This window comes from Sorex araneus, chromosome X (assembly GCF_027595985.1).
Source record: "Sorex araneus isolate mSorAra2 chromosome X, mSorAra2.pri, whole genome shotgun sequence".
NCBI lineage: Eukaryota > Metazoa > Chordata > Mammalia > Eulipotyphla > Soricidae > Sorex > Sorex araneus.
This window is the reverse complement of record NC_073313.1, coordinates 265,091,265-265,118,525: the sequence shown is the minus strand read 5'-3', so window position 1 is coordinate 265,118,525 and position 27,261 is coordinate 265,091,265. Positions and strand designations below refer to the sequence as shown.

General features: G+C 62.9%; 2 protein-coding genes across 5 annotated transcripts; both read right to left on the bottom strand.

The window, feature by feature from the left end:
• Positions 1–252: 252 nt before the first annotated feature.
• Positions 253–19,898, bottom strand: EIF4E2 (eukaryotic translation initiation factor 4E family member 2). 4 transcript variants are annotated; one of them, XM_055122133.1, is made up of 8 exons: positions 19,725–19,898; positions 15,530–15,644; positions 13,443–13,577; positions 9,486–9,590; positions 7,996–8,148; positions 7,765–7,901; positions 2,831–2,888; positions 253–392 (listed from the first exon to the last, which is right to left on the bottom strand). In XM_055122133.1, the coding sequence occupies exons 1-7, from the start codon at positions 19,742–19,744 to the stop codon at positions 2,843–2,845; spliced, it is 711 nt and encodes a 236-aa protein (XP_054978108.1). In that variant the 5' UTR covers positions 19,745–19,898; the 3' UTR covers positions 253–392; positions 2,831–2,842. The 4 variants fall into 4 exon arrangements, with proteins under 4 accessions (XP_054978108.1, XP_054978109.1, XP_054978107.1 ...); XM_055122132.1 differs by lacking the exons at positions 253–392; positions 2,831–2,888 and adding exons at positions 6,357–6,611; positions 16,311–16,405 and having other exon boundaries at positions 19,725–19,896; XM_055122134.1 differs by lacking the exon at positions 2,831–2,888 and having other exon boundaries at positions 19,725–19,897.
• A 2,074-nt stretch (positions 19,899–21,972) lies between these two features.
• On the bottom strand, positions 21,973–27,261 carry CHRNG (cholinergic receptor nicotinic gamma subunit). Its single transcript, XM_055122828.1, has 12 exons — positions 27,204–27,261; positions 26,966–27,105; positions 26,841–26,885; positions 26,654–26,763; positions 25,343–25,498; positions 24,586–24,683; positions 23,588–23,788; positions 23,397–23,511; positions 23,159–23,273; positions 22,654–22,852; positions 22,416–22,549; positions 21,973–22,146 (listed from the first exon to the last, which is right to left on the bottom strand). The coding sequence occupies exons 1-12, from the start codon at positions 27,259–27,261 to the stop codon at positions 21,973–21,975; spliced, it is 1,545 nt and encodes a 514-aa protein (XP_054978803.1).

Below are 27,261 nucleotides of genomic sequence, written 5' to 3'. Positions count from 1 at the left end.
TCTCGCGGCGGCGCTGGTGTGGCCGTGGCGGGTCACCACTCCCTCCAGCCAGCCCGTACAGCAGAGAAGAGCGCGGCGCGCAGCAGACGGGATGCTCGACTTCTCGCCCCGAACCCCGTTACAAAAAAAAAAAAAGTTTGTCTATTACAAAGTCGCAGTTTTCCGTTTTTCCGCTTTATAAAGTCAGCGATGCCGGAGGGTCGTGCAGAATCGGTCCCCAGGAGTGAGTGCAAAAGGGGAGCACGCAGCTCAGGGCTGTCCCTCCGGGGGCCTCCCGTCGGCCTACACACACACACACGCACACACGCACACACGCACACACGGAGAAGGATTATTGCCAGCTGGTGTACTTTCACAAGGTGATTTTCGTGTTTCGGAAGCTTGAATTGTCCCTGCAAGAGAGCACAGGAGAAGCAGCGCGTTCAGAGCGTGGTGTCGCACAGACACGCCCCCAGGGCACCCGGGCCTGCCTCACGGGCGTCCTCAGGCCAGCGCCCCACCCCCTGCCGCCGCCCTGGGTCCAACCCAGCCTTCTGACTGTCCCCCAGAGCAGAGTATGGCAACACCCCCAAAGCTAATCAATAGGGACTGTCAAATAGTCAAGCCCAGGCAGCTTAAAAAAAAAAAAAAAAAAGGCGAGTAAGAGAGCGAGAATATGGGCCCCCCGGGCGGCGCTGCCCCTGGGTCCCACAGAGACGCACCCCGAGGCCAGCAGTGAGCCGGGGCGGGAACGGGCACTGCCTGAGGCGGCAGATGAAGGAAGCAGGAAGAAGCCTCTCCCGCACCAATGCACGGCCCTGACTCTGCATATGGTGCCCCGAGCACTGTCAGGAGTGAATCTGAGCACAGAGCCAGGAGGGAAAGAGGGGGAGAGAGGGAGGGAGAAAGAGACTAAGTGTCCTTAGCTGCCGCTGGCTGCCTCCTGCTGGCTCAGACAGGCAGGTGCGGGTCCGAGTCGGACAGGCTTCCTCTACCTTGTCCCACACTAGAAATCCAGGGCGGGGGGTGGGGCGCTCCCGGGGGCCCCCCGCCTGCTGCCCAGCCCAGCACGCTTCTTGCTGACACGGGCCTCAAGTCTAAGGCGAATTCTCGCCCGCCTGTGCCCACAGCCCCTCTCCAGGCCGGGCTCCCCCTGCACCCACGGAACACGGTTTCCGACGCCCGCCAACGGCCGGCCAACGGCTGATGTGCTGCGAGACAAGGACGCTGCGGCCAGCGAGATGGGCGGGTGGCAGGCAGGGTCGGCACGGAGGGAGCCCCGGGGCCCGTGCACAGAGTCGGCGGAGCAAGGGGCTGGCACGCCACTCCTTCCCTCTGCAGCACCCGTGGGCGATGGCTGGATCCGAGGAGGGGCAGAAAGAAGGGCTGGGGGTAGGTGGTCAGGGCAGGGTGGGCCACTCGGACCCTGCAGTTGTCAGGGGCTCATCAGCACCAGCTGCGGGGCCAGAAACAACCCCCCTCCCCAACCCCTCCCCTCACCCTCTCCCCCCACCCCAGCCCAAGGGCATCCACTGGTGTGGTCTCTGCCGGCCCAGGTGACAACCTTCTAGAAGGTTCCCTGTGAGATGCATCCCCAGCTGAGTTTCCCAGGGAAGCAGAGAGAGAGAGAGAGAGTGAGTGAGAGTGTGTGTGTGTGAGAGGAGGGGTGGGACAGGGCCCAGGGCCCTGGGTGCTGAGGGACAGGCTGAGTGCGTGACTTCCCCTGCCTTCCCCGTGTGCACAGGAGAGGAGGCCCACACGCACGCTCGCTCTCCCTCCTCTCCCCCTCCCTCCCTCCTTCCCTCTCCCTGCCCCTCAGAGATATGCTTCTGCTCCTCAGACTGTCTGCGGTCCAGAGTCCTCTCCGCAGCTGCTCGCCACTGGGCACCCGCAGGGCGCCAAGGGGGGCCTGTGTCCTGCGCCCGGGGCCTCTCTGCATCTCTCAGCTGCTCTGGAGCCAGAGGTGGGCCTGACCTGGCCCCTGGGCGCCTCTGCCACCTGCCGCAGGGGCCTGAGCGCACGTGTCTGGACCCTTCTCTGCTCCGAGCCGGCGACCCCGTGAGCGACACACTTGCGCCAGCCCAGAGAGGGCTGAGGGTGCGGGCTCCGCATTGGGGGGCCTGGGTTCCACCCCGAGCAATGCACGGTCCCCCACACCCCGAGTGACTCCTGAGCACTGCCGAGTGTGTTTAAACAAGTACCACGGCCATGGGATCAGAGGGCAACTTTCAGCTCGCCTCTCCCCAGCGCGCACGCTGACCCCTGTCCCTGCACTCTGGGGACAGGGCTGGGCCTCCTCTCAGCCCTCAGAAGGCGGCGGGCGCCCACTGGCAAGCAGGGACAGGAGAGAGGAGGGGAGGGAGGGAGAGGGGGAGGGGAGGGCATGGCACCCCGGAAGAGCTCCTGTTCCGCCCCACGGGTGGCCCGGAGTGGGGGTAGTCTCTAAACGACCGTGGCCCTTGGGGCCCAGTCGCCCCCCGAGAGCAAGGGGCCTGACGGTGGCCGTGTCTGGACGTCCCCCCGCTAACTGGCCGAGTCTGCCGTGCCCACCTGTGCGCCCGGCGATCCCGGCTGACTCGACTGGACGGAAGGTGGCCCAGAGCCTCGCGCGGGCCCTGCGCCCGCTGGGGAGGCCCGGGAGGAGGGGGCGTGGCCGCGTCCTCCGTGGTGAGGGGAAATGCAGCCCCCCGCACCCCTGCCCTGCCCAGCCAGAGGGAGGTGCAGGGAGGCCGTGTGGCTCAGTGGGTGGGCCGGGGGTTTCCGAGACCAAGACGGACAGTCCTAGCGGAGAGACTGGGGTGTCCTGGGGCACAGGGGACCTCGCAGTCAGAGAGGATGGACAGGGCCCTACCCTGAGCGTCCATCAGCGGCCGCTGCTGTTCACCAGGCCATGAAACTCCTCCCAGGCCCTGGCAGACCAGAGACAAAAAACAGCACATTCAGATGACGGCTCTGACGGCCACGGCCATCGAACCAGCCCCGCGCCAGCCCCCCACGCGCCAGCCGCCCCGCCCCCCATCTCTGCTCAAGCCCTGCCGGAAACACCCCAAAGAGCCGGGGCCAAGGACAGCGGCAAGGTCTGCCCCAGGGCCGCAGGGGCAGGGCCGGGGACGGCACCCCCACGCCCCACTTCCACCTGCTGTCCCTAACGCGGACGCCCCGCCTCTACCCACCATCAAGCTGGCAGGCAAAGCCGGTCCCCTAGGAAACCTGGTTTGGGTGGTATGTGCCGAGGGCGGGCTCGGCCTGCGGGTCCCGCGCAGCCAAGCCAAGGTGGGGGGCAACAGGGGACAGAGAACGATGACCGAGGGGCGCAGGTGTCGGGGAGACGCTTCCAGAGCAAACCCAAGCCAGAGCCCCTGGTGGGCATCTCGCCCCGGAGCTGGGGGCCGCCTTCCTGGCCACGACCCCTCTCAGGCCCTGCGAGTCTGGTCAAATCCTAGAAAACTCCTCGTCCGGGATTGTCTCCTGGGTCTGAGGGACAGTATGTGTGTGGCAGCATGTGTGTGTGACAGCATGTGTGTGTGTGCGTGTATGCGTGTGCGTGTCTGGCCTCACTACCAGGCCTTCTGCGAGTTCCCCCTCCCAGTGGGGCCCCGATGCACGGGCGTCTGTCAGGAGCAGCGGCGACCGACTCCGTCCAGTCCTGCCGGCAGGAAGCTGACCTGAGCTGCACGGATTCTTCGGGTCCTCCCGGGCTCCGGACACGCGCTGACTCGGCCCCCACCTGCACGGCGGCCGAGCTCTCCCGGCCTTCCCAGAAGGTGCCTCCGTGGGGAGCTCGGCCAGGCCGGGGGGCACCAGGACTCTCTCTTCCTTCACCCCAAGTGCAAAGCAGACACTCGGGCTGGGGCCGAGGCCCAGGAGCCACTCCCTCCCTGTTCTGGCGGGAGACTTTTATTCCACTTTCTGGTGTGTGCTGCTGTCAGAGGCTGAGCCCAGCCCCGGCCCCCCCGCTTCCTTTCTAAGCACCTCAGGTGACTAACAAACGACAGGTGCTGCCTCACCTCATCCGCCCGCTCCCAGAACATCGGGCCGTGACCTGGCCGCCCTCCCTCTCCCTTTCTTCCTACAAACCTTTTCCTATACTCCACACCTAGCAAAGAAATGTCCTGACAGGACCTCAGTGGGAATCACAGCGGCCCAGAACCATGCAGTTGCTCTTCACCGTGCTCAGGAGACGCTCCTCCCACCCCGCATGCCGCCATGCCCGCTCCTTCCTAGACATTCCCTTTTTTTGGTTCGTTTATGCCACACCGAGCAATGCTCATGGCCTACGCCTGGCCCTGTGTCCGGGGACCACCCGGCAGGCTCGGGGGTGGGGTTGGGGGGAGGGGAGACACGACAGACCATACAGGGTGCCAGGGACTGAACCCAGGTCAGCTGCGTGCGAGGTAAGCGCCCTCCCCGCTGTACTATGGCTCCGGCCCCAAAAACGTCCCTCTAAGGTAAAGAACACGTTCAAGGTTAAGTGTAGAAGCCTGAAGTTCCTGATTAAAGAAATAATGCTTTCCCCTGAAGTTAATAAACCCACATTTCGCCACCTAGTAACCCCAGGGTTGTTGTTTTGGGGGTGCTCTTGTGCCCCAGCTACAGGTGGTACTCAGAGCTTAGTCCTGGCTCTGTGCTCAAGGGTTTCTCCTGGCGGAGCTGGCGGGGTTCTCAGGGTGGGCTGCATGCAAGCAGAGCAGCCCCTCAACACAAATTTAATATCCGCTTCCTTTTATGCAAACTGTTCATAAGCCTGTGCCCTAGGACCTCGGGGTACCCAGTGTGGCCGTTCTTTTATGTAGCGGGACAGTGGCGGCAGAGATGCGGATCCAGCAGGCCACGGCATGTCGGGGACTTCAATGACAGGGTGGCCCCCAAACTCGCGCCCTCACCAGGAGGGACGCCCGGCCCTAACTGAGTGCTCCTGCGTGGGCTTGGGTCTCTAACTGACAAGAGGCGCCGACACCCTCAGCTTCTCCTGCCAGGGGTCTGCTCAGTGGCCCAGGGACCGGCGTGGCCTGCCCTCTACTCTCCAGGCCAGTGTGCTCAGGTTACCGGGGCGCACCTCGTGCCCACTTCCTCCCAGTGCTCCCGAGTCCCGGTTTAGACTTTTCTCTAAGCTCCAGTCCGTGCCAGGAGTGCACTGGTTGCCAGCCCGGCCAAGGGGTCTCCGCAGGCCTGTGGAGGGGCGACGCGCCGGGCCAACACTGTGCCCTGGGGCCTCTTTGCCCAGTGGGCACACGACCGGGCGGCACACACTGCCCGCGCCCCCCGGGCAGAGGCCGCTGCCCCTGCTCTCCCTCTCGCGCACCAGGAAACAGACAAGACGGACGGGGGAAGAAGGGCAGTCCCTGGCGGCCCCACCGGGCCCTGCGGGCAGAGGGCCCGAGGCCGTCAGTCCCCAAGTCCCAGCGGCTGCTGGTCCCTGGCCTGAAGACAAGCCCCGGGAGCCCGAGGCGCCATGGGTGAGCGGCGGAGGGCGCGAGGTCTCGGCCCACGGGCCAGCTGGCAGCGGGACCTCCCACCCACCGACAAGAGGGAAAGGCCTCGGAGGCGATGCGCCCCCCCCCCCCGGCTGCAGATGGAGACGGGCGCCTCCACACCCCACACTCTTCTGCCTGCCACGGGTCCGGCACGGGCCGCGGGCGATGCCGAGTCAGGGTGGGCCCAGCGCCAGGCAGCCCGGTCTGCGGAGGGGCTGGGCGGCAGGTCCTGGGCAAAGCGGAAGGCTCGGGAGGCGGGTGGCCGCTGTCCATGCGGGTCAGGGGCCCGAAGGCCAAGCTGCAGCCAAGCCACAGAGCACACGGGGGATGGGTCTGCTCGGGCCTGGACAACCCCCACTCTCCACCCCCGGCCGAGCCGGACACGCTGCCCTGTGACCTGGCAAGCAGGGCAAGCCCCAAGAGGAAGATGACCTGGCACTACAGGGAGAGCGCGGGGAGACGGCCGCCAAGAGCGTGTGGCCCGGGGAGCGGGGCGCAGCGAGGAGCCGTTACCACAAGCAAGGAAGCTCCGACACACAGCCACACAGGGACGGACAGACGGACGAAAGCAGGGCTCCCCCCGCAAGCAAGAGACATGTCTGAAGGAGAAGGCGGACGATGTGAGCAAGCGAAGGCCAAGGAGGGAGCCCTGTCCGCCCTGAACCTGCCGAGCTCCTCTACTCTGGCCACCAGCGCGACCCGATGGGACCGGAAGCTCAAGTGCCCGACACAGGTCTGCCCGGGTAGAGTCACCTCACTGTGTCAAACCTCAGCAGGGCTGGGACAAAACAGCATGTGACACCAGACAACGGTCTTAAGCAGTCCCCAGGGCCGTCCCTGACCGGTGGCAGTCTCAAGGCCATGTCTTGGATGCGCCATAAAGAGCGAGAGCGTGAGACAAGCTAGTTTAGCACCATTTATTACGTGAGCTCAGCTGTTGTTGCGGCTGCGCCAGCCCGTCAGCCTGAAAACAGAAAATGCTCCTGCAGCGGCTCTGGTCCGGGACAGGAGGGTCTTCGGGTACACGCCAACACAACAAGAGATCCGACGAGGCCGGCTTCAATGACGGTGCCATCCAGAGGGGCTCAGGGCACATTCAACCGCGGCTTCCAGAGGTTTTGAAAAGGGAGCCTTTGGGGGCCCAGCCTGCCTGGCATTCTAGGGGAGTGCGAAAGGTTGGCACGTGTTGGGGGAGGCAAGAAGGGGCTGAAGAAGGCTTTCCGGTCCGGGAGCTGCGGGGCAGGCGTCCGCGGGCTCTGGCTCGCGGGACCCGGTGCAGAGGGGCAAGGCGGGAACTACCTGTCCCTGTGCTTCTGGGGGAGGAGACGGGGCACCCGTGGGAGCCTGGAAACAAGAGTCCTGGACAGAGCGGTGTGGCTCTCTGCAGTCTGGACCAGGCCGGCCGGGGGGGCAGAGACAGTGTCTACCCCAGAACAGAGAACACAAAAAGTATCCAGAGGCCACCGGGTGCCACAGGCCTACTGGGGCTGGCAGTCACGCCGGCTGGCCACCCAGGCTCCCAGGCAGACTGGCACTCGGCAAGCTCATGCCACTCTGGCCGCCGGGGCACCTGCAGACGCCGGGAGCGAGTCCCTGCAGTTTGCTCTGGAGTAAGAGCACTGTGAGGATGAGTCCGGCACCGTCAGGCCAATGAGAGCGACCCTACTGGGTCCTGTAAGAGTGCCTGCACCTGCAGACCCTCAGAGCTAGAGCAGCCCCTCTGCGCCCTGCTCGGCAGCTGGGGACGGAGCAGCGGGGCGCACGGCGACGCGGCCCTCTCGGCCAGAGCGGTCTCAGGCGGGAGAGCCTAACGGCCCCAGGAGAGCACAGCCGCCTTCCCCACGGCCCTCAGCCTCTGCCTACGCTCGCGAGCACTCGCCGGCACTCCCTCCTGCTCCAGCTCACGCACAAGGAACGGAGCCCGCGCTCCTGAAGAAGGCCCTCGCCAGGATGAAGAGACAGACTGAGCTGACGGGGAAGGACATGCAAAAGTGGGGCGGGCCGGGAGGAGGGCTCGACTACGTGGGGACGCTATCTGAAAAACAGCAAGCACGCTCGGGCTCTCGCCTCAAGCCCGGGTTAGCGAGTGAAAGACAAGACAGCCCCCGGAGACAGAGCGAGGCCAGGCAGTGCGGCCGGCGCTGGCGGAAGGGCGCCTCAGACACGAAGCGGCCTGGGGCGTGGGGGGCACAGCTAGAGGGCTGCTCTGTCCCTGCCCCACGCCGGACTCCACTGTGACCAGACTCCTCGGGGCCCGACTACAGGCCTGCCCCTCGGCTCCGGGCCCTGCTCCCCGCCGCCCCGCACGTACTTGATGCTGTCGGTGTGGGTTTTGTACTCCATAATGGTGTTGGGAGGGAGGTTAAGCACTCGCCGAAGCGTGTCCCGGATCCGGGCCGTGGTGGCTTGGTCGCTGGCAGTCTTGTTCCATATCGAGATGATGTCCTCCTGCAGGGGGGACAGGCGGGGTCACTGAGGCAGAGCGGAGCAGGGAGGGGCTCAAAGGCGGCAGAGGGGAGCGGGCGGCCCCAGGGCCACCTACCTGAAAGCGGACGGAGACCACGGCCCCGCAGACCTCCTCCCCGACCATGAACTGCTCGCCCAGCATGGCCAGGATGAGGTTCTCCCAGCAGCGGGACGCCAGGCCCTTCCGCAGGCGGATGATCCACTTGCCACCGTTTTTATTAGCATCATCCTGTGGGGAAAGAGAAGGGGTTCAATCAACACGGGCCCCAGCACCATCCTCCTCTGGCAAAAAGGCCACAGAAAGCCTCCGATGCTAAGAAGCCTGGTCACTTTGCAATTACTCACTGTTACAAGGAAAAAAGGTGGCAGGACACGGTGAAAACAAATAGGAAAAAAGAAACCAAGCCAGGAACCTTGGTACAAATCTCCGGAAAAACAAAGGTCTCCAGAGCCTCTTAACACCGCCTCACAGGCAGGAGGGAAACTGGGGACACTGGTGAAAGCACTGGCCGAGGGAGGGGTACTGCAACACTGTAAGACTGAAACCCAGACCCCAACAACTCTGTAACTATGTATCTCACAGGGACCTTTAAAAAAAAAACCAAAACACTGCAAAGACAGGAGGGGAGGGTGCCTGGCCAGGAGAGGCAGGAGGGGAGGGAGTCTGGCCAGGAGAGGTAGGGGAGAGGCAGGAGGGGAGGGAGTCTGGCCAGGAGAGGTAGGTGAGAGGCAGGAGGGGAGGGTGTCTGACCAGGAGAGGTAGGGGAGAGGCAGGAGGGGAGGGTGCCTGGCCAGGAGAGGTAGGGGAGAGGCAGGAGGGGAGGGAGCCTGGCCAGGAGAGGTAGGGGAGAGGTGGGAGGGGAGGGAGTCTGACCAGGAGAGGTAGGGGAGAGGCAGGAGGGGGGGAGCCTGGCCAGGAGAGGCAGGAGGGGAGGGAGTCTGGCCAGGAGAGGTAGGGGAGAGGCAGGAGGGGAGGGTGCCTGGCCAGGAGAGGTAGGGGAGAGGCAGGAGGGGAGGGAGCCTGGCCAGGAGAGGCAGGAGGGGAGGGAGTCTGGCCAGGAGAGGTAGGGGAGAGGCAGGGGAGAGGCAGGAGGGGAGGGAGCCCAGGAGACCCCTGGCCATAGGCCTCCTTATTGGTGACCCCAGCCTTGGTCAGCATCATGTCCCCTGGCCTGGGTACTGAACCATCTGCCAGCCGGGCACTGCTGGACACGCGGTCCACCTGGGCACTGCTCTGGAGCACCCCACCCCACCAAGAGAAAGGGGTGGGGTGTGAGCTAGACAGAGGACTGGCCGTGTGAAGGGGAGAGTCGGAGGGGGAGTAAGGAGGAAGCACGTGAATAAAGGAGCGCCTGGATAGGGACCCCCATGTCTTCCGGGACGGGCTCTCTCCTACGGGGCCAGGGTGAGCGCACAGCGCCTCTTCCAGCCCCGCTCGGGGCACAGCCTCTCTGATGCCAGCACATCGGCAACTATGTCTTTCCCGGCCATGCCCGGGGAGGGGGCAGCTCTGGAATCCCGCCACTTCCACCTTGGGCGGGGGGCTCTGGCCCACGTCGGACTCACCTCCCACATGGGCTTGATCCCCTCCTTGAAGAGATGGAAGTCGCTGTGCCCCGTCAGGTCCCCGGGACGTACCATGTGGCTGTAAAACCTCCAGAACTGCTCCACCTGCAGAGAGAGGTCAGAGGTCAGAGGGCACGGCTTTGTCTTTGCCTCCGGAAAGGAGGGCGGTGTCACTGCAGTGTTCTCAGAGACGCCCCCTGCCATCCCTTCCTCTGTGTGGCGGCTGAGGCAGGGGCACACACTCGCCGCTAGGGGAAACAGGCGCCAGGGCTCAGGGAGGCGGCTCCCACTATTCCTGCACCTCGGCTCACTGCGCTGCTCCTGCCGCACTTGACTCGCAGCCACACCCCTGTGCACGCAGCATAGCCCTGGACCCTTTCAGGAGACGCCATCAACACGTGCAGAGAGACCCTGGAGTCCTGAGCACATTAAGTGCCATTCATCGCGGCCTGGTCGTCTTTCCTAGAATCAGATCGCTTCTTATTCATATTATTATTATTGTTCATATTATTATTATTGGCTTTCTGGGCCACACCTAGCAATGCTCAGGGGACCATATGGGGTGCCAAGGGCCGAACCCGGGCCTGCTGCGTACAATGCAGGTGTCCCACCCGGTGTACTAGTGCTCTGGTCTCCAAATCACCTGTTTTTTGAGCTTCAGCTTCCTCCAATGGTGCTCAGGGCTCACCCCTAGTGTGGCCTGGGGATCACAGGAGTGCCAAGCCGCTTCTAGGACAAGCCCTACCCCCCAACTATCACTCTGAACCCAAACTGCTTCCTGACCAGATACTATTTGCCAGCAAATATAGCATCAGTTGCAACAAAATGTGTCAATTTTGTTGAGTTACTAAGCAACCACAATAGTAACCAAAATGCTTCCCTAACTAATATCAGTTTTTTGTTTTGAGTTTTTTTTTTGGGGGGGAAGGATTGGGTCACACCCTGCAGTGCTCAGGGCTTGCTCCTGGCGCTGTACTCAGAGATCATTCCCAGTGGGCTGCAGTGCTGAGGACTGAACCCAGGTTGGCCGTATGCAAGGCAAATGTCCTACCCACAAAATTTCACTTAAAGCAATTTTTCTTCTGTGCTGCGCTTGACTGTGCTCAGGGTTTACTCCTGGGCGGTGCCACATTAAGGCCAGGACAGTGGAAACCCAAAGCCCGCAGCAGCTAACACTCTCCCAGCCCCACCCTGCTGCTGAAGCCAGGCTCGACTCCTCGGCAAGCGTGACCGTGCTTCCCCCACTGTCCCCCGCTTTCTCAGGCCACACCCTGTGCCTCTGGACCCCAGAGAGGGAGAGGAACAGGGGCGGCCTGGAAGCAGCAGGCCAGCTGAGAGACGGACAGGCCTGCGGACACTGAGCCCCGGGGGCAGGACAGAGGCCACCTGGCCGGTTAGGGCTCACTGAGTCTGGCCCGGCCTAGCGCCAGGCTCCACAGTCCTACACCCAAACCATGGCGGAGAGGAGCAGCAGCACACATGGCGTCAAGGGGAACTTCCCCCACCAGACCCCTCACCAAAACTAGGGCAATTCTGGTTTATGGAATCTGAGCTGGAAGCCCCAAGTGTAAGACTCGGGACCGGCCGTGTGGAGCCTGCTCATTCTCTGCCTGCTTTCAAGCTGGGAAGGGTTTCGGGGACCCCGGGTCCCACCCTCCGCAAGCCTACGGGCATTCGCCCGAGAGCAGGTGTCCGAGAGACAGGGACGGGGACAAGGCCCTCGCAGCATGCAGCTGCTTGGTTCAAACTGCCAGGGGTCCCTCCTGGGGGACCAGGCATAGTCCCCGAGCACCGCCAGGGTTCGTTCCCCCTAGGCTCCCCTCCCCCTAGGCTCCCCCAGAGTAAGGCATCCTGTTACTCTGCCAAGAAGCCTGCCGGTTGGAGCTGGACCCGCAGAAAAGGGAGAGCGCCTGCGAGCAGGAGGCCGACCCGAGCTCAACGCCCAGTACTGAACATCCCGCCCCACCCGTCTCTGCGTACCGAAGTGATCTCTGAGAGCAGAGCCAGGAGTCAGCCCGGAGCACAGATGAGCACTATCGGCTGGGGCCGGATAGTACAGTGGGTAGGGCATCTGGCTTGCACGTGCCTGACCTGGGTTTGATCCCTGGCATCCCATCTGGTCCCCCGAGTTCTGCCAAGTGTGCCCCAAACCTAAAAATCCTTTATATTATCATCATCACCTGTTCATTCTTTAAAGTTTTGATTCTATGATTTTTGTTTTTTTCGCTTGCTGGAATTGAACCCAGGCAATCTGATTTTTATCCCGACTTAGTATTTTCAGTTGGCCTGTTTCCCCTATTACTGATAAATTAAGACTTAAAAAAATTTTTTTTGAGGGGGCTGGAATGATAATACAGTGGGGAGGGCATCTGCCTTGCTCACAGCGGACCCGGGTTTGATCCCTGGCATCCCATGTAGTTTCCTGAGCACCGCCAAGAGTGATTCCTGAGTTCAGAGCCAGGAGTAAGCCCTGGACTTATTAACTGGGTGTGGCCCCCCAAAAAAACAAGAACAACTTCTTTTTAAACAACTCAGACTGGGATACGGCTCTGCGGAAGAGCGGGTTGGGGTTCACTTTGGGTTCAGCAGACCTAGGCACAGAGGCGACGCCAAGCGGCACCTCTGCCTGGCGAGCTGCACTTCAGAACTGAAGCCTCTGAGCTTCGCATGGCGGGGCTCCTGCGCAGAGCCAGCAACAGCCCTGAACACCACAGGGTGTGGCCCCAAGCCCAGAAACGGCCTCAGCAGCAGCTGCTCCAACACGAGGTGGCTTGCCAGGGAAGGACGTGGGCCCAGAGACAGAGCAGACACTCCCCTGGAGCTCGAGGTGGGGGGCGCCACCCCATGGACGGCAGGAGCCCAAGGGCGCTGTCTCCACGTCCGGGCGGTGCTAGTCAGGGCTCCCGCTTGCTCCTCCTGGGGCCACACTCGGGTGTGCTTGGGCCCCGGCAACACTGGCCCTGCCCCCCAAGGGATCCAATGCTGAGACAGCATCTGGTGGGGCACGCTGGGGTTCGACCCTCAGCTCAGGTCTAGAAGGTAGTGGGAGCCCAGCAGAGCTGTCCTGGGCCCTCCAGCACCTGCATTTGAAATAGGATAAATACCTAAATTTCATTATTTATTTATTTAATTTGCTTTTTGGGTCATACCCGGTAATGTTTGTTACTCCTGGTTCTGTACTCAGGAATCGCTCCTGGTAGTGCTTGGGGGACCCTATAGGATGCTGGGAATCGAACCCGAATCAGTTGTGTGCAAGGCAAATGCCCTACCTGATGCGCAATTGCTCCAGCCTTTCATTCTATCTTTGGTTTTGGGGGAAAGCACCACGAGGCAGCACTGAGAGGCCGCTCCCCGCTCCCTGTGCAGCGCTGGGGCGGGAGACAGAGGCAGAGCACAGGCCCAGCTCTCGGGGCCATCTCCCTGCCCGAACACGGCAAAGGGTTTCTGAAATAATAAAACCTGGAATCGGCTCTGCCAAAAGATACACATCAGAGAGGAAGCTGGTTTCTGTTCCAGATTCAGGGGTCCAGATTCATCCCAGGAGTCTGGGACCCGGAACTGGCAGTGCCCACAACATTCAGAACTGCTTCATGCTAATGCCATGTACTACAGAATGTGTCGTGAGACTACGCTTAAGGGGAAGGACTCACACCAGGCAGTGCTCAGAGCTAACTCTGGGTTCTAGGCTCAGAGGTGGTGCTCCGGTGCTGGGAATCAAGTACACAGTTGCCGTACTGTCTCTCCAGCTTCTAAATGCCTACTTCAACCAACCAACCAACCAACCAACCAATATTTTTGTATCGCCCCCTTCTGGCCAATATGGTGATTCACAGAGCAGCAGTATTCCTGAGGACCCTAATGAACTCTGACCTCCGGGATCCCAGCAAAGAAAGAAAACTGGCCGGTCATGAGGGGGACACAGACAGGAGGACGGAAGCACAGGCACGAGGGACTCACTGAGGCAAAGGTGCCAATCTGCTTGATATTCTGCTCGTAGCTCTGTGAGCTGGTAGGCCGGCCGGGGGTTCTCCTGGAGTACCAGAAAGTGTAGTTGTACTGCAGGGGGTGCTCTGCCGGTCCCGGGACGACGGCCTGGAAACAGAGACACTGCGTTAGTTCCCGAGTGCGCGGCAACCTCAGAGACTAAGCAAAAGTTTCTTTGAGTGTGAGGTTTTGGGCCATAATTGGCAGTGCTCAGAGCTCACTCCTGGCTGTGCTCAAGGGACCAGCCAGATGTGGTGCCAGATGTCAAGCCAGGGTTAGCCACACGCAAGACAAGTGTTTCACCCACGATCCATAGACTATCTCTCTGGACCAAGAAAAGGTTTTCTTCTCTCTCTTTTTTTTTTTGGGGGGGGGTGGTAATTGGTCTGTACCTGAGGGTGCGCAGGGCTTATATCTGGCTCTGCACTCAGGGATCACTCCTGGAAGGTTAGGGGGGGTTCATATGGGATACAGGGAATTAAACCAGTTTGGCTGAGTGCAAGGCAAGCACCTTACCTGCCAAACTATCTCTCTGACTCTTGCTTTCTTGCTTTGTTTTTGCTTTTTTGGGTCACACCTGGAGATGCACAGGAGTTACTCCTGGCTCTGCACTCAGGAATTACTCCTGGCGGTGCTCAGGGGACCCTATGGGATGCTGGGAATTGAACCCAGGTCAGCCACGTGCAAGGCAAACGCCCTACCTGCTGTGCTATTGCTCCAGCCCCCTTTTTTGGTTTTTGAGTCACATCTTGATGTGCTCAGGGCTTACTCCTGGCTGTGTTTAGGGATCACTCTTGGCAGGCTTGGGGACCATAACAGGGTGCTGGGGATCAAACCCGGGTTGGCCACGTGTGAGGCAAGCACCTGACCTGTTGCACTTTCACTTTCACCCCCAGGCTTTTGTAGCTTTCTCCCTTTTCCTCTTCTCCCCATGTGGTGGTGGTGCAGGAGACTGAACTCAGGGCCTGACCCAGCAAGGCAGATGCTACACTGCTGAGCCCTAAGCCCCGCCCCTGATTCTGTAGCTTCCCCTTCGCACCACAGGGAGCGAGGCCTGCACCTGGGCCCAAGGCACGGCCTCCTCTGAGCACCCTGTGACTTTCTGGCTAATGATCTGAGGCAACCCCTTACCCTGTCTGTGCCTCCACTGCTATTCTGCAAATGGGGGAAACACGGCTGTTAGCAGGGGGCCAGGGAGAGAGCACAAGTGGCACAGCACGTGCTTCTCACATGCAAGGGCCTGAGAATGGTCCTGGGCACTGCCTGGGGCATCACCAGTCAGTCCTGCAGCCGGGCTGAAGGGCAGTGGCCTGGTCCCAACACACGGGAAGTGGCCCTAGTGAAAAAGATAGAGGCTAAAGTGCTTAGTACAGTGCCTCCAGGGAGCAAATGCTCAGGATCTGTCACTCTCACTACTGCCACCAGCAAACTCAATTCTTGTGCCCTCTCAGCACTCCCAGCCTGTGCAGCCTGCAGGCACGCAACATCATGGAAGCCAATGCCCGAGAGTTCAAGAAGAAGTTGATGCATCTCCTGCCTCGTCTGAATTTCCTCTCCTCCGAGGCACTTTCAGGATCTGAGAGACTGGGTGGCAGCCCGGTTAGCCACCAGGGCACGCCTGCCTACCTCTCTCGGGGAGAGAAAGGAAGGCGAGGACGCCTCGTGATCCCGAGGCACGGGACAGTTCTTCGCTCCAAAGTGACTCACGCGTTCTTTGCTTTTGTTTGGGAGCCACACCTGGTGATGCTCAGGAGCTACTCCCCGTGGTGCTGGGGAGACGAGGCAGGACCAGGATGGAACCTGGCTTCCTGCACCCAAGCAGGTGCCCCACCCCACCTCGTTCTGTACTTTTGGCCTGCCTGGGATGCTGGAGACCATGCGGACTCAGGGAGCAGACGCCGGGAGGGCCCGCGCTGCAGCCCTCTGAGCCAGCCCCCCGGCCCTCAGGAGAGTACTCTGAAACATGGCGCCGTCACGTGACCCTGGAACCTTCCACACAGACAGGTTCCCGAGGAGGCTCAAGTCCAGAGCAAACAGCTCTGCACAGGAAGGAAACCCACCTTCCTCTTGCCGCTGCTCTGGCTCTTGTCCCGGTCCGTTTTTTCCTTCTCACCATCTTTCTGTGTGCTGTTTTCTTCATTCTGATCATGGTCCCCACTGTCATCATCTTTCAATCTGAACAGGAAGGCAAAACAATGTTACCCCAGAACTGAACCGACTCCAGCTTCTCCCCACACACCAGGGGAGATGAGCCATCGAGAGCCACCCAGAGGCACTGCAGAGAGTCGGTGAGATGCACAGATGCGAGGATGAGGGATGCAGAAAAGCAACTAGGACTAGGGTTAAAGCAAAAAGGAGGCGCTGCCAGCTGGTGTGTGAATTCAGAGAGCACGGCCTTCCAGTTTCATAATGAACGGCACAGAGAAGCAAGGGGGCAGCAACTGGAGGGGCTGTTTTCTGGACCAATAATGAAGAATCCACAATGAGAAGAGTTTCTGAATTGAGGAGCTGCTCTGGCCTTTCCAACGAGCTTAAGAACTCACCTAACTCTCCTACCCGTCCCAGGACCACGGCCTCAATTCAGACCCTCTTCTCATGTCACTGCAATTGTTACAGTAAGTTCTTGAAGGGTCTCGACAAAGAGCATCCTGTCCACCCCCCAGGGGCCCTGTGGCCACCAGCATGCGACTCCTAAATGCAAATCTCATTGTTCAGCTTTTATCCTTAGGACCCCAGCGGCTCTCCCTCCCCCCTGCAGGACAGAGCACAAGGAAACACAGAGAGCCTCGAGGGCCTGGCTCCTGCCCCCTGGCAACCTCTCCCAGTCCTGAAGCCACCTACCCCTCGGCCTTAGTTGCCATTCCTCCATCTGTTTTTCCTACTAGATGGAAGGGTCCCTTCGAATAGTGTCTTATTAAGCTCTGTCTCTCCAGCACCTAGGACAAGAAGATGCTGAATCAGTGAAGAGAAAATGGAAAAGGATGAATGTTGTCTTCTAAGTACGTTCAAAGGTTCTTCCGGTGCCACCGCGTGGAGCAGTGGAACTACTCTACAGCCTTCAGGCCCAGCGTCTCGGCCAGACAAAGCCATCGTCAGAAGGCGCTCTCAGGCTGTGCGACCGCCTGTCCCAACAGAACCAAACAACTCTCAAGAAAGAGACTGTACCTTGATTTCTTAACATAAGATCAATGTCAAGGAAGACACTACTTATGGGTTTTAAAAAATCTTTCTTGATACATATCAAGAAAACTCTTATATGCTCAATTTATAACAGACGTTACCCTATCCACACAGAGACCTGTTAATTTTGCCCTGAATCTCTAGTCCCTGGCATGGAAGGAACACTCAACAGACACTCGGATGGATGAGCAAGTCACATATAGGGGGCGCCTGCTCCCCCCATCACAGTCCGAGAGAAGGGACAGAGCCGGTGGCCGTGTGCTGTGCTCTGAGCCGCACCCTGGCCAGGACGTTGGGCAGCCGAGCAAAGGGCCTTTTAGCTGGAACCTCCCGCCCCAGGGCCCGGGAGGCAGTTCAAGGTACAGAGCACCTGCCCGGCGAGTCCAGTCCCCAGCACAGGGCCCTGAGCCCACTGTCCTGCCAGGGCCGAGCCTGCGAGGCTCCCCCACACCGCACAGCACGCCAGGGCACTGCTCCGGGCTCTGACCCAGCCCACAGCAGCCTGGCCTCAGGGTAAGGAGGCGGGGCAGCCACCAGTCTCAGGGGAAAGATGAACGAAAGCAGAAACGGGCTGAAGAGTGCCAGGGGTCAGGTGGATGCCCTGGGTTCGAGTCCTGTCCCAGGCAGGATCTGAGTGCAGAGGCAGGAGTCAGCCCTGAGCCCAGCTGGGTGCAGCCCCCAAAGAGACAAAAAAGCAACAGCAGCCACCAGGGACCAGGAAGGCGCAGGGAGCGGAGAGAGCTGGTCTGGCATGTGGTGCCGCCCTCCCCGTCCCGAGATGGTGGCCAGGCTGAGTCCCAGCACCCTTGAGTGCGGAGCGAGGCGGCCGGCCTGCAGCCTCTCCTCGGCAGTCTCCTTCCCTCGTGGCCTCTCTCCCAGGTCAAGTCCTCTCCCCGGAAACATCTGTGCTTGGCCCGGCTGGACTGCGACAGCCCATCAGGGTTGTCTGAGGCGACTCTGGGGACACACACCCTCCCACACCCAGCCCAGAGCCATCTCGGTTAAGAGGGTCTCGGTGGCACCTCTTTTTGCTGGACCCAAGCAAAGCACGGCAGTTCCTTTCTCTTCAGTGAAAGACACTGAAACTAAATAGTAACATTATGCTGGAGAAGAAACAACAGGTGGCTTCCTGGGGTGCCCAGCACCCACCAAGGACCGCACCAAGTCTTGAGGGGCTGCCTTCCCCCAGGGTGGAGCTAAGCGGTCACCCCGTCTCCGCCAATGCTGTCTGCCCTCAGGGGCCCCCTCCCAGCTGCGGGCAAATGAACAGCTCCGGGCTCCCGACACAGGCAGGCAACTAGCACAGGGGGCTGGCGGACAGACCCGCCCCTCGCTGGCCCACAAGCTTCTGCTCAGGTGTGTCCTCGGGCTTATGTACCTGGACGGAGACCCTTCAGGGAGACCCTTCAGCGAGGGATTTGGTCTGACCCATCTGTGCATGTTCAGCACCCGAGGGAGAAATGCGCTGGTCTCGAGAATGGGTTTTTCAAACCAGACTAAAACCTGGCAGACTAGGGCGTGTGCCAAGAGACCAGCTCTGACCACGATCAGGAAAGGACTGAAAGTGGGGACCAGGGCGCCTGCTCTGCACTGGCTGACCCGGCTCTGATCCCCGGCATCCCATGTGGCCCCCCAACCCCTACCAAGAGTGATGCTCCCTGAGCACAGAGCCAGGAGTAAGCTCTGAGCAGGACTGGGTGTGTCCCCCCCACCCCACAAACAAATTTTAAGGGCTCAAAAGCTGACAGAGTGTGGCCAGGGACAGAATCAGATACGGCCCGGGGAGGCAGAAGCCAACGGATCACAGCTGCAGCGCAGTCCTGCGCCAGACTGGGGTGACAGGGAGAGGCGGGTGGTGGGGGCGGGTGGGGGGGCTGGCAGGCAGGTGGGAGCGCAGGGAACAAAGGCAGCCTTAGTGAACACTACAGCAGCTGTGACCGGGCCTAGAGGCGAGTGACCTGGGGCCCGCCTGCTGAAGATCCCGCAACAGCGGACCACAGACCCAGACCCCACAAACCGCGGCCAGAGGGGGCGCTTCAGCGGCCACTTCCAAGGAAAGGGAGCGCTGCTTGCTCTGTCGGGGCTGGAAGACTGAGGCTTCCAAGTTCTGGGGCCGGGACCAGGGCGACAGTTCAGGGGGTAGGACACGTGCCGGGGTCAATCCCTGGCACCCCCTGCGGTCTCCTCAGCCTGCCGGGAGTGATGCCTGAGCACAGGGTCAATGCCAGTGGGGCGCAATGCCGGGTGTGGTCCAGTGTAAATAAACGACTAAAACCTATTTAATTTTTTTTGTTGTTGTTCTAGCGCAGGCAGTTAAGGTATCAAGATGCTCCGGGTTAATTTGTGTCGAGGAGATACTAGAGCCGAAAAAAAGGGACAACAAAAAAACACGGAACCGAATTCCATGACCCTGCGGGGGGCAAGTTACAGGAGCGCCTGACCTGGGACCGGGAATCCTGGGCAGGGCTGCAAGCTGGGGCGGGAGCTGCGGGCGTAGCGGGGCGGGAACGGTGGGGGTGGCGGTGGGGGTGGGGGAGCGCCGGGACCCCCGCGGGGGGCGGCGGCCAGAGGCGGTTCTGCAGCCGGCCGCGACCCTGGGCCGCGCACAGCCGCCCCGCCGGGACCCCCGCGGCCCCGCGGCCCCGGCAGCAGCTAAACCGTCAGCCCAGGCGCCGCCACGCCTGGTCGCCTCGCGGCGGCACCTGCCCACGTCCCTCTCCGGCCGCCCAACGCGGCCACCCCGCGGGCCGGGAAGCGCGGGGACGGGCCCGGGGGACGCGTCCGCCCTGGGCGCGGGCCGGGGGAGCCGGGCAGGGGGTCTGCGGGGGGCCGGCCCCGGGGCCCGGCCCGCGGGGGGCAAACGCGGCCTCGGAAGGCGCCGCCGGGCCCGCCGGCCCAGCCCCCTCCTCCTCCTCCGCGCAGGCCGCCCGGGCCGGGGCCGCAACCCCAGCCCCACCCGAGCCGCCGGGCCGGGCCGGGCACGGCAGGCACGGTGGGCGCGGCGCCGCCGCGGGGCCCAGGCGCGGGCGAACGGTCGGGGGCAGGGGCCCCGGGGGGCGGCCACGAGCCACTCACGCGTCGAACTTGTTGTTCATCCTCTCGCCGCCGCCGTCGCCACTGCCTCACGGAGTGACTTCCGCTCCGCCGGGTCCCTCCGCCGCGGGCCCGGCCGCTTCCGGTCTCCCGGGCCGGAACGTCGTCGTCGCTCTCGGCCGCAAGGCGGACGGGTTAGGCCGGGACCCCGCGCGCCGCACCTGATGCGCCTGCGCCCGCTGCGCCTGCTGCGCCTGCGCCCGCTGCGCCTGCGCCCGCCCGCTGCGCCTGCGCCCGCCCGCCGCGTCCGCCGCGCCCGCGCCCGCGCCCGCGCCCGCTGTACTTGCGCCCTCCTGGCCCTCTGCGCCTGCGCCCCTGTGCGCCTGCGCCCGCGCCGCTCTCCCGGTCCCTCCCTGGAGGCCAGCCGGCCCACCCAGCTGCTGTGCGCTGCCCGAAGCTGGGCTCCTGGGGTCCGGGCGACGCCGTGTTCTGGCACTCAGCCCGCCCGGAAGGATCCAGTGGGATCAATCAGGATCAGGGTCCTGACCCAGTAACCCCCAATCCGTGCTAGCCCTTGTTGATCTGGTCTTGCTCACGCCTGATCCTCTTCGAGCTAATCGCCCTCCCCGGTGGGCAAATAGAATCTCCCCAAATAGCACAGATGGGCCTGCCGCTCCGATTCTCTTGAGGACCTACGGCAAGCAGCCAGCGGTGTGTGTCCTGCTCAAGCCCCGAAGCCGACAGCCCTGTACTTTGGGAGGGTGTCCCTGGGTCCTCTCCCCGCCACCACGGTCAGCAGCGCTCAGGCCTTGCTTACTCCTGACCCAACGTTCAAGAATCACTCCTGGCGGGGCTCCCGGGACCCTGTGGGATGATGCCGGGGATGGAACCCTGGTGGCAGCACGGAAGGGAAGCGCCTTCCCCGCTGTACTCTGGCTCTGGCCTCTCAGCGGTGACTTGCATGTTTGTGAATGTCACCGCCTCGGGTGTGTAATGAGGGTAGACGGGAATGGATGTGCCTGCAATGACAGATGAGGAGCCGAACCCCCAGCAAGGAGAGAAGTCCTGGGGTGACTCTCTAGTCTGCAAAAGTGAGGTCCCAGCTAGGCAGCCCCCACCAGGAGACCTCAGCCTGGGGCTGGAGACGGTGAAACCCAGCAGAGCACTCGCCTTGCATGAGTGAGGTCCATCACCGGGTCCTCCCCACAAAGATGGGCGGGAGATGGGGGGGGGAAGTCTTTACTGGCAATCTTTTCACTAATCAGGGCCGGGAGAGGCGGGTCAGGGTCTCCTCCTGGAATCCTGGGGTGCCTGGGGGTCCTGTGCGGAGGATGGACACTGGCCCTGGGGCACAGGTGCAGAGCCTGTGCCCAGCCCTGAAGGCCCTCTCTCCAGCCCCTTGTGGAGTCTCTCACGGGGTCTAAGATCGGGCCAGAGTGGAGGTTCTGAGCGCCAAAGAATATTCGGGCACCAGTATTCTTGGAGGCTGCTTGAGTTTGGCCACGTGAAACTTGGGGGGATGGTGACGTGTATGTGCATGGCGCTGTGAGAACTCTTGATATCTTTTGTGTCACAGGTCAAAAGGCCTGTGACCAGCGCGGATGGCGCTGAGTGCACGGAGCAGACGGAGGGGCGCCTGCAGAGAGTGACTTGCTTGCTACCTGTCACCTTCACCCCACCTTCCTTCCTCCGTGTTTTTCCCTGCGGGGACTGGGAGGAGCTCCCAAGTGAAGGCGGAGGGGCCTCACTGGCAGTCTTCAGCCAGCCTCCCTGGCACCGGCGCCTCAACGCAACAGCCCCAGGATGTGATACTGCTCAGACCCCGGGTGCTGGGGGTCCCCAAGCAACCTCGTATTTCTGGGGATCTCCGGGGCTGCACCCAGGGGTCCTCAAGGAACCGGGCTGGTGTTAGACATCAGACTAGGTCGGGCATATGTGAGGTGTGCGGCACTGTGTCCTGGCCCCAGCACGGTCCTTGATTTCCTCCTTCAGGCGTCCACGGGGAACTAGACCAGGTCCATGCACAGAGGGCTGGTGTGTGGCTTAGTTGAGGGCGCCACATGGAACAGCCTCTGGGCTTCCAAGACGCTAAGGCTTGGCCGAAATGGGGAGAGCCGAGCTGAGCCAGCAACGGTGGCCACAGCCCCCCAGAGATCGGGACAGCACCCCCACGGCCACCGGGCCCCACGCACGCGCGCGCACACACACACGCCCCGGGCTGCACTCGGGCCTTTATTCCCAGATTCCCCCAACAGCTGGCCCGGGGCCGCTCAGCTCAGCGTGGCTTGGTTCAGTCGGGGGAGGGCAGGTAGGGCCGGGGGTCTCCAGGGAATGGCAGGGCGGGCACCCGGTTGTAGTGGGCCATGAGGAAGATGCCAGCCGTGCCACAGATGAAGAGCGAGAGCATGGCGAGGAAGCAGACTCGGTCCAGGACTCGGCCCACCAGAAACCACTCCTCATTCCCCTGGTGGGGGCGCGGGGGGCAGGTATGGGTGACAGGAAATGGCCCCCAGCCTGCCCCAGAGCCCGGGGCCAACACAACATAGACCCTCCACCAGGCCACAACCCCTGCCCACCTTTCTCTCTCTCTGGCTTCCTCTGGGCTCCCCTGAGACCGGGCTACCCCTGCCCCCATCATCCCCGTCCCTGCACGGTCCACCCGAGGTGAGCGGCCTGCTCCCCCTGCACCCCCGGGGTCCCGCGCTGGGCCCCCCACGCCCCAGGCCGGCTCACGCTGTGGAAGTGCGCCTGCTGGTGCCGGGCGCGCGCGATGAGGTTGCAGGCGGCCACGCAGGCCTGGATGGCCGGGGCGGCCTGTCTCAGGTTCCCGCACAGCTCCTGGGTCAGGCCGGGCTCGGGGCCTTGCTCTGGGGCAGGGAGGCACGGGGTGAGCGGGGCAGAAGCCGGACCCCAGGCCCCCTGCAGCCCCGTCCCGTCCCGTCTGCTCTGCTCTCGCCGCGCCCCTCCTCACCCAGCCGCTCCAGCGCCGCCCTCACCAGCCCGTTGCGCGGCCGCTGCCGGAAGAGGAGCTCGCTGCGGGGCAGTCGGAGGGTCCCCTCCTCTGCCGCTGTGACCGAGCCGCCGCGGGGCCAGGGGTCCCGCACCGGCACCGGGGCGCGCGGTGGGCGCACGTGCATGCGCAGCAGCTGGGGCAGGACCCGCAGAAACACCTGCGGGGGCGGGGCGGGGGGGGGAGCAGGAGGGAATCTGGGCGGTGGGCCGTTACTGAGCCTGGGTACTCAAACCGCGGGGGTGGGGAGATGCCAGCCCCGCTGCCCTGACCCAGGACGCGAGGTCCAGGGGGCCACCGGCACACACAGACTGGGGGGCAGAGGGCCTCGGCGAGCCACACCCTGCAGCCTGCCACTTGGGGGCTACAGGGCGAGTCCACGTGTGTCCATGGGGCTGTTCCCCAGTTCAGTGGGGTGGGCGGGAGGTGGGGAGCGAGTGGGCCGTGGGGAGGGGCCTGGCCTTGCCTTGCGGACCCCGCGGGCCATGGAGTGTGTGTGCGGGGACCTCAGGGACACGTTGAGCACGACCACAGCATTCACCACGATGAGGATGGTCACCACCAGGAGGAAGGTGAGGTACCTGCAGGGGGTGGGGTGGGCAGGCCCTGTGCACCCCACTCCAGTCGGCACCCCCGCCCCGAGCTGCCACTCCCGGGACACCGAGGGCGCCTGGGGCACCAAGGCGGGGTGGGCCCGGCCTCACTTGCTGATGAGCGGCACCGCCTGGGAGGTCTCCGGCACCTTCTTGGCCACCAGGAAGAGGAAGACGGTCTGTGCCAGGAGCACGTTGATGGCGACGGTGCACTTCTGGCCACCCGCTGCCGGACACCAGCAGGGCTGAGCGGGTGGCCGCCTCGGCCCCAGGCCGCCAGCCCCCCAGCCCTAGGTAGCTACCCTTGGCAGGAAGGAAGTAGATGAGGATGGCCACTGAGGATATGAGCACGCAGGGGGCGATGATGTTGATGACGTAGAAGAGGGGCTTGCGCTGGATGAGCAGGTAGAAGCCCACCTTCTGCTGGCCCGCCTCTGCCCCCGGCTCACCGGCGCCCCGCAGCATCTTGGCCGGCCGGTGCCGAATGGCCCATTCCCCGTTCTCTGCAGGAGGTGGGTGGGTGCAGGCCGATGGGCACAGGTGCCCCAGGGCCCTGAGGAGTGGCTCGGCACAGAGGGGTGGGGAGGGGGTCCTCGGCCACTCTCATGCCCAAACGAAACTCCTCATCACAGAAACGTGCACTTTGCAGCCCCTCCCCCAAGCCCGGAGGTGGCCGAGGTGTCGGAACCGTGTACGCAGGGAACTGTTATCAGCGGTACCGTAACCAGGGCCGGAGGCATGGCACGGCAGGCAGGGGGCTTGCCCTGCACACAGCCCACCAGGGCTCGATGCCTGGCGCCCCAGCCGTTCTCCCCAGCCTTCCAGGACTGGAGTCGGCCCCAAGCAGGAGTAAGTGTGGCGCGCCCCCCCAAATTGTTTTGTATTTTTTTTTTTTTGCTTTTTGGGTCACACCCAGCCATGCACAGGGGTTACTCCTGGCTCATGCGCTCAGGAATTACTCCTGGCGGTGCTCGAGGGACCCTATGGGATGCTGGGAATCGAACCCGGGTTGGCCGCATGCAAGGCAAACGCCCTACCCACTGTGCTATCTCTCCAGCCCCCCCCCCAAATTGTAAATCACGATACCTTAATTAAAATGGTGGGGGGAATGGGTTTGGGGCCACAGCGATGACTCCAAGGGCTGGAGCACCCGCTCGGCGTGTGGGGCGCCCCCGTGCCAGTCCCCCAGATCGCATGGTCCCCAGCCCTGCCCCACAGAACACAACAGAGGTGTTCGGGGCGGCGGTTCACGGCTGTCTTCTGCAGTGCCGCGGGAGGCCGCGTGCTCGTGTGCAGTTACCTGTGAAGGCCTCAGGGTCGATGAGGACCCACTCGACGGGCCGCCCGTCCTCCTGGCTCAGCTGCAGGTTGATCTCGCTGCTGCTGTAGGTCTGGGACCTGGAGCCGGGGGGCCGCAGGGTGGTCCGCCGGCAGCACGCAGGCTGCCTCCAGACGTCCCTGGGGCCTCCCCCAACCCCAGCATGGGCCAAAGGGGGAGCAGGCAGTGGACGGACCTCTGTTGTTTGGGTGAGGGTCATGCAGCAGTGACCGGCCCCTCTGGACTCCTCCCGCCCCCTCCCGCCCCGGGGCCTGTGGTCACTCTGTATTTCACCCCCATGCCCCATCTGTGTTTTAGATCACTTAGAAAATTTTAGGTGCCCCCTGGGTCATGCCCAGCAGTGCTCAGGACTTAGTCCTGGCTCTATGCTCAGGGTGACTCCTGGCGGTGCTCGGAGGACCGCATTTGGTGCCCGGGAGCCACCTGACCCTGGCACTCTCTCTCCAGCTTGTGTTTTACCCTCGAGAAGCTTCATAGGACGGCACCTGCTTTTCTGCCTAAACAGTGTCAAGTCTGAGCCGATGATCTACAGGTGGAGGGTCGGGGTCCTTGCTGGGCTGCCCCCAGACTGGGCCCTGAGCAGCTGCCACTCCTCCTCTCCACAACGGGGATGGCGGTGGGTGCTGTGGGGGCCTAGCCAGGTGTGGGGGCCCCGGGGGAAGGGTGCACCCCAGCCGCCTCCCCACGGGCCCCTTCTCAGTAGGGCCCCGGGCCTCACTGGAAGACGAGGGAGCAGTTCTGCCAGTCGAAGGGGAAGTAGGTGACGGAGACGGGGCAGGAGGAGCGGAAGATGGCGGGCGGCAGCCAGGTCACACAGCCATTGGGGGACACCAGCACGTTGCAGTAGAGAGCCACCTCGAACACGCCGTCCACACTGCACATGGGGCAACACGCCTGAACGCAGTCCACACTGCACCCGGGCAACATGCTGGAATACAGTCCACGCTGCACCCGGGCAACACGCCTGAACATGTGGAACATTCAGCACATGCCACATGCAGACCAACATGCCTGAACATGCCATCCACACTGTACATGGGGCAACACACCTGAACACATGGAACATGCAGTCCATGCCTCACGCAGACCAACATGTCTGAACACACAGTCCACATTATACACAGGGTAACACACCTGAACACACAGTCTACACTGCACATGGGACAACACGCCTGAACATACCGTCCACATTAAACATGGGCAACACGCCTGAACATGCCATCTGTGCTGCACACAGATGTGAACATGCTATTCAGAAACACACGTGAACATGTGGTATGCACAGGCCACCACACCTAAATAAGCCGTCCACGCAGTGCAAGGTCAACATGTCGTTGAACATGCCATCTACACCACCACAGGTCAATACGTCTGAACATGCCATCTACACTGCACACAGGTCAACATGCCTGAACATGCCATACACATCACACGCAGGTCAACACGACTGAACACACCCTCCATGTCATTCATAGGCTAACATGCCTGAACACCTTGCACAGAGGCCAATAGTGGCCAGGCTGCGGACACCAGCCCCTGCTGCCCCCCCTTCAGGGAAATCTCCTCCCGCCCCATCCCTGCTTCCTCTCCTCTCTCCCTCTCTCCTCCTCCTCCCACCCTCCCCCACTCCCTTGCTCTCCCTGCTCCCTCAGCAGTGCTCAGGGCTCCCTCCTGGCTCTGTGGGGGGTGGAGGGGGACAACCAGGGGACCATGTGAGATGTTGGGGATCGAACCTGGGCCAGCCTTGTGCAAGACAAACGCTGTAGCCCACTGTACCACTTCTCTGGTATCCCCAAGTCCCCTGACACCAAGGAAGGAAGGTGGGGGGCGGGCACCCAGCCAGAGCAGGCGTCTCCTAGACATTTCTCTGGTCCCCGACAGCCCTCCTGGGGGCGCTCTCTGCACCCCAACCCAGACTGGCAGAGCCTGTCCCAACCCAGGCCCCTGCCCTCACCAGCTCAAGCCGGTCTCCTGGCCCCTCGGTGTGGGTGGGGGGGCCCCCTCTGTCCCCCGCCCGCGCCCTCCTCACTTGTTCTCCAGCACCACGTCGGGCAGCCACACCATGGTGGACGGGACCCTCAGCACCCGCAGGCCCTCGTAGTCTTGGGGGTCCCAGCGCAGCCGGTAGTCGCACCACTGCTGTGGAACGGAGCAGGGGTTCCGGCAGCGCCCCCCCCCCCCGGGGGGAGCTCAGAGGGAGCAGAGGGGGCGCTCACCATCTCGATCCAGACGTTGGTGGTCAGAGCTTCCTCTCGCTCGTTCTGGGGGTCAGAGGGAGTCAGCAGCCCCCACACCCGGGCAGCAGGGGCAACCCCCCCGCCCCCCAGGCCGGCCCACGCACCAGGGAGATGAGGTTGGTGAGGGTGAGCTTCAGGCTCACGTTGACCACGTCCGCCTCGTGCCGCGCCGGCCGCAGGTGCTGGTCGTAGCCGCGCATGAGGTCGGCCAGCAGCCGCTCCTCCTGGTTCCGGCCGCGGGCCCCTGCGGGCGACACCGTGAACCCCGGCGCCCGGACACGGGCAGGCGGAGAAGCAGGCCCCCGCGCCGAGCCCCCCGGCCCCCCGGGCCCTGGTTCCCACCCCGGCATCCGGCCAGCAGCAGCACGAGACGCAGGAGCAGCGGCAGTGCTCCGTGCAT